Source organism: Hippocampus guttulatus, chromosome 2, assembly GCF_054856545.1.
Source record: "Hippocampus guttulatus isolate MCC_2025c chromosome 2, RoL_Hgut_1.0, whole genome shotgun sequence".
NCBI classification, from domain to species: Eukaryota; Metazoa; Chordata; class Actinopteri; order Syngnathiformes; family Syngnathidae; genus Hippocampus; species Hippocampus guttulatus.
In genome coordinates this window covers 5,984,501-5,990,568 of record NC_141262.1, presented here as the reverse complement: position 1 = coordinate 5,990,568, position 6,068 = coordinate 5,984,501, and the positions used below count along the sequence as shown (strand labels likewise).

At 41.3% G+C, this 6,068-nt stretch overlaps 1 protein-coding gene across 5 annotated transcripts in view; it reads right to left on the bottom strand.

Annotated features, from left to right (window-relative positions):
• Nucleotides 1–2,827: 2,827 nt before the first annotated feature.
• atp8a1 (ATPase phospholipid transporting 8A1) overlaps nt 2,828–6,068 on the bottom strand; it is a 122,182-nt gene continuing 118,941 nt past the window's right edge. For all 5 annotated transcript variants that reach the window (XR_015103202.1, XM_086132903.1, XM_086132897.1 and 2 more), the window contains one exon: nt 2,828–6,024. Coding sequence is in view for 4 of the 5 variants with exons in the window: in XM_086132903.1 (XP_085989029.1) it covers nt 5,927–6,024 (98 nt within the window). In the remaining variant the exon portion in view is untranslated. The remainder of the gene's footprint in view (nt 6,025–6,068) is intronic.

The window sequence follows — 6,068 nt, the reverse complement described above, 5'->3', positions numbered from 1 at the left end:
CATTGTCAGTGCTCAACGAGCATGGCACGGCTCGCGGCGTCAAAAGCCTAACGGCCCCTTTAGTGGAAGCGGCTAAGGTTGCATCGACAGGTAGCGACTGGATCTGGACAAAAACAAAAAGACTCCTGTGTGGCGCTGGTCTATCGGATTGTGAAACTGAGACGGCAGTCAGCGCCGTCTGCCTTTGGCACGTCACGCTATGACGACCTCCGTCATCAGCATTTGTCACATTCTGCTTGTCAGGTTTTGTTTATTCTTGTCATTTTGGTCTCCTGTATCATGTTCTGGATTTACTGCAAAATATATTGTTTCCCAGGATCCTTTTTAAACCCGTTGACTCGTCTTTTGATGGGAAGAGATCACCTGTGAGGAAAAGCATTGGGAACCATTACACCTTCAGGATATTAATATCTGGTCTTATTCCCTGCTATAACAGCTTCCGCTTTTCTGGGAAATAATTTTTGTCCAATCTCTATTCTGGTTTATCCCAAAACTCATCCACGCATGCCTTTGTGTCTCGTGAATCGAGCACTTGGAAAGAGAAAAGGGTTTTGCTCGAAATGGTTCCCATGAACAAATCATACATCGGTTTATGTGTTAAGATTCATAACATCAACATATACATAAATTGATCCCACTACTGACCTCAATCACAAAGCCGTTTGAAAAGAAAGTGCGTGCTTTTGATTGGTAATCAATAACCAGTGACATAGTTAAAAGGACCCATTTTGGGGGGCCAGCCTTATTTTTGAAATCTAGCTCAATAGGGCTTTTTGGTGTCAAATGAAAAATTAAGAATTTGGGGTACAATGTGGGCGGCCCAGTGGTCCGCGCGTCGACTGCAGAGTTGCGGGGTTCGATCCGGCCTTCCTCTGTGGAGTTTGCATGATCTCCCCGGGCTTGCGTGGGTTTTCTCCGGGTACTCCGGTTTCCTCCCACATTCCAAAAACATGCATGGCAGGTTGATTGAACACGTCAAATTGTCCATAGGTGTGAGTGTGAGCGCGAATGTTTGCTGGTCTCTGTGTGCCCTGCGATTGGCTGGCAACCAATTCAGGGTGTCCCCCGCCTACTGCCCAAAGACAGCCGGGATAGGCTACAGGGCGCCCCGCGACACTTGTGAGGATAAAGCGGACCGGAAAATGGATGCATGAATGGATAATTTGCAAACTTTCAATTCAGCCACATAAGGATGACAAGCATTCATCCATTTTCTGTAGCATTTCTGCTCATTAGGGTCACAGGAGTGAAAGCCTATCCCTGGCTGGAATGGTCTCTCTTAGTGCACATACGAGATGTGACAGAAAAAGTTCCAGGACTAGCGTCACAAAGGATATATTTTTCAACCCCCCCAAAAGACTACATGAATCTTTGCCTTCAATATGGATCTGTCGGCCAACGAGCACGTGTGCAAAAAGATCCTGCAGAGAGGTTCAGTTTGACCTGAGCATGTAACACTTGCTGGCCGAGAAGAACATAGGAGACCACCGTGCTGGCTATGGCACCGTGAGGCTTTTTCCGCTTTCCCAAGCTCAAGGGAGTCATCAACCATTTCGAAGATGTGGACAACATCAAGATGGCCATGATGTGAACTTCGGAAGAATCCGGAAGGATTTGAAATGTGTCTTTTATGACACCAATCAACCCAACCGGCATGGTTGTGGAATGAGGGAGAATACTCACAGAAGCACAGAGGGGAGACAATTAGCAATCCAACCCAAGTTCTCTTGACTGTCGGAAGAAATGCTGACCATTCGTTCACCATCCTGCAACCATCAAATTCGATTAAGGTGAATATTTTACACAAAATCATAAAAGATATAAAGATTTATTTCAAAGTGTTACGGTTGTTGCTCAGAAATTACACTGGTCAACAGCACATTTTAATCAGATAGCTTTCTGTACGCTTTCTGTGTCCCTAAATGAGTGATTAAAAAAAAAAATCAACTTTTTCGCAAGCACATCAGGTTTTTGAGATTTTTTAAAATTTTGCTTTTAAGTTTGGCCTATAAAAGCTTGCGCAATAGGAATTTTACCATGTGTTGTGAGCTATGACGTTTCAGAAAAAAAATATTTTTAAATATGTGACTATATTACGTATTATAATATTGTCAGATTATTATTAATAATAAAAAAATCATCAGGAAGAAATTGATGTGCATGTCCGATTCCAAGTTCTATAAAAAAAATAGTTGACTCCTGCTACATTGGTTTCAGTAATTCATCAAGCAATCATTAAAAAAAAACGCAGTCCTTACTTAAAACCTCTATGCACAATCTCTATGAGAGAATTTGAGCACATCCAGATTGTGGAATTCTAAAAACTGTTCTAAGATCCCCAAATCATGTAACTTACAAATGCTCATATGATAAATAATAAACATTTGTCTGATTGTTGCATCATAGTTTTTTTTTTCAGTGATTTGGTTTGGCCCTCGTCTTTATAAAAAACTGAAATGGCCCCTGATAGGGAAAACGTTCCTCACCCTTCATCGGCATTAGCAATAACAAATGGCTTACCTAAAAGCATCTTGATCATCTCAGACAGGGCCACATGGGGCAAGAGTGTCATCAGAGTGCAAAATGATTAAACAAAGCCAAAAGTCTCAACTCATTTAGTAAAACATAAAACTGCAGTGGACTTGGAAACAATATATCCATGTTTATCGGTGTAACGGAAATATTTGGGGCCATCTCCAACCACCGGAGAGTCCGTCCGCCTTTTCCTGTTTATTCCTGAATATCCTCTCTGTCACCGTTCAAGTGCACTTACATAATAACAATAACAACCCCCCCCCCTTCCCAAAAAAAAAAAACAACGGAAGGGTTGGCAGTTGTTCCTCCATGAATGTAAAGTTTATTTCAGTTGTCCTTCGCAGACTGTAAAAGACAACACTTATACATTTGCAGTCCCAACATGCACAACAATCATCAAAATAAAGAAAAGTTAAATCAAGTAAATCAAGTTTTTTTTCCCCCATCTTGTAAAGTGAAGTGGTACAGGTTTGTGTTATCCACTCATGCAGTGCACAACTTAGATTAAAAAAAAAACAATTTCAAATGCACACAACAACGTTCACATTCAGAGTACAATTGACAACTTCAAAGCAATTCAAGCTTTCAGGTGAAGCGAGTCACAAACATCGTTGAACCCAAAAAGGGACAGTAACCGTGACGGGGGAAAAAAAGTTACATCGAGAGTGCATCATCGTGTGACACTTTCGGTCGAAGCCCGTGGAGCGTCGGGATCTCGCACAAATCAAAAAGTCGACAATACACGCAAACAATCCCATCCACACGGGCCATGCATCAGCACACGGGAGGACATCGCAGCTAAAGCTGAGCTCGTGCACGTGGACCACGTATAGGCTCGCATCAACACGCACATTTATATATAGACAAACAAACATTCGTACTTAAGAAACACTCCAGGGGAAAGAACTCGTCATCTTACGTAGAGGACTACAAAGAGGTATTAGGGCCACACTGAAAAGAAAAATTCAATCTCATGAAAATTAAATCCGCATTTTATGCGACTCAAATCCTAATTTTACCTGATTGGAATCATGAATGGATATGAATGACCACATTTTATGACAGTCTGATAATTAAGAAAAAAGTTATTTCGGAATTTTATGGAAATAAAGTCATATAAGTTACGAGCTGGTATTTTTCGTATGAGAATATGGTCATTTTTTGGGGGGGCGAAATTGTTCAAATTTACTGAAAAAAAAATCTTAATTTTGCAAGCATTACTTCAGGGAAAAAGTCATTTTTACAAGACAGTATTGGAAAAAACAATCTCCCATGTAAATTCTAGTCAGTTTCATTCCTGTGATGTTAGGACTTTTTTGTTTGTTTTGTTTGTTTATTGTTTATTGAGCATATATAGTATACACAGTAACAGGTTGACAAAGGTCAAACAAAAATTATGTAAGGAAAATTAGAAAGTAGATAAAAGAAGAAAACACACATCATCACGGTTGTATGCTCAAGGGAGTAGGAAGAAGTAAGTAACTTATCTGGTCCTACCCCTTATCAACCCCCTACCCCATTTTTATATCATTTTACGAGTTCACTGCCTTGATATCACAACTGTATTCTCGAAACGTTTAGTCTCCAATTTTCTGTGGCATTACAACCTTATTCGGGATCGTTGCAAATATGTCTTGTCATATGAAGTTTTCCTGTTAAAATAAGACAATTTCTTGTAAAGTTCAACTTTTTTGGGGGGGGGGGGGGGGTGAAGAAAACTTATTCTGTAATGTTACGACTTACTTTTCCCTCAAAAACGATACCACTTTGTACTTTTGAGAGGGTCTTCAGTTCGCGACATTCCTCGCATGCGAAGGTTTAGAAGGGTTCAACGGCGCGCAACGAACCAGTTTGCGCAGCGCAAGATGTCGTGATGCTAACTTATCGTGGCATGTTTCACATTGATGGCCTCGAGGTGTCTTTCCACATTAATATGCGCCAAAATTATTTTGTACGACTTTACTCGTGCGACACATTCGTGACAGACTAGCGCGCGTTCTAAGTCGCCGCAGGACTGAAGTTGCAGAATTTTTGCAACATTCTGACTTATTTCACTCAGCAAGTCCGGCTTCATTGTAATAATATATGTTCCTCATAACTATCCTTTTCTTTTCAGTGAGGCTTTCATATTCCTGCGTAGTAGACAGACATGCAATGCACACAAAAATGAACACAGGAGGTCACACATACGCTCACTCACATCATACGCCACGTGCACATGCAGGCATCAACCCAACACACTTCCACCCAACTACCACAGTCAAAAGTCAGATCTCCCATAGGGAGAAGAAAGCCATCGCACAGACATGAAGTATTAAGTCCAGTTATCAATAAATCAAGCAGTAACAATATGAAGGTTACAGAAACGAGACGTTTAAGAAAGCTCAGTGTCCTCATTGGCTCCGTCCCCAGCGGTGGACAAAAGTTGCAGACGATCAGTTTTACAAAGCCAGTCAATGCAAAATGTGTACATCTCCAAATATAAAAATACAAATCCACAAAAGAATAACTATAGAGACAACATTGTTTTGATACTGGTGTGGGGTGTCCTGGGTTAATATTTCTCTCTCTTTGAAGCTAATGGCACTTATGTCGGAAGGGTTCAAATCTCTGTTGTCGGGGAAACGCGATCACCGCTGTCAGGAATATGCATGTATTCTCTCTATCTCTCCATATTTTTTTAGGTATCTATTTAATTTTCCTCAATGTGTGTGCCTCGACAGCTATCTGTGACGCGAGCCCGTTCCTCCGTGATGGAAACGTAGGCAACTTTGTGATTGTGACGTGTGGAATGCGCTCGTCCATCAGGGGCTTGGAGTCAAAAAGGTGGAAACCCAACTAGGCCACAAACTAAAAGCAGGCACGCTGTCTACATTACGTGAGGAACTAAAAAGGATTTGTTTTGTGAAGGCATGATGCAGATGTAAGGCTTTTACACACGACATGGTACATTTGCTGCTTTAAAAAAGAAAAGAAAAAAAAAGTCATTAAAAGGAGAGCGGTGCTCACAACGTGTTTTCCGAATTCACGAGTACTTGGAAGATTGTATTTACGACTGCTCTTTGGCAATCTGACGCCACTTCAAATCTTGGCTTTGTGGATTGTTAAACTTCACAATAAACAGTTTTAATTGGCTGCAATTATTTTTGTGGTTTTGGTTTAGCGCTAAGAACCGCTTTCATTTTCTCATTAACTGAAGACTGAAGAGACGCCCCGCTCGGTTTTGCGAAGAAAAGCACCGTGCTCAATAATAGAACGCAATTCCTTTGTTCCCTTTCGCAAAAGAATATATGATTCCATTCTTGTCTGTACGCGGTCATGTTAAGAGAACTAAAAATTCCCAAAAAGAAGAAAGTGCGAAGAGCTCTTCCTGCTTCAGAACGGCCGTCGCTCACCACTCTCTGGTCCTCTGCTTGGTGGTGTCGTACGCTCGGATCACCTCCGACTGTGACACCACTCCGTTCTCGTCTTGGGAAAAGGCGTAGCCATCTGCCCAACGGAAGAAAATGAGTTAAACATTGAAGGAAGTTACG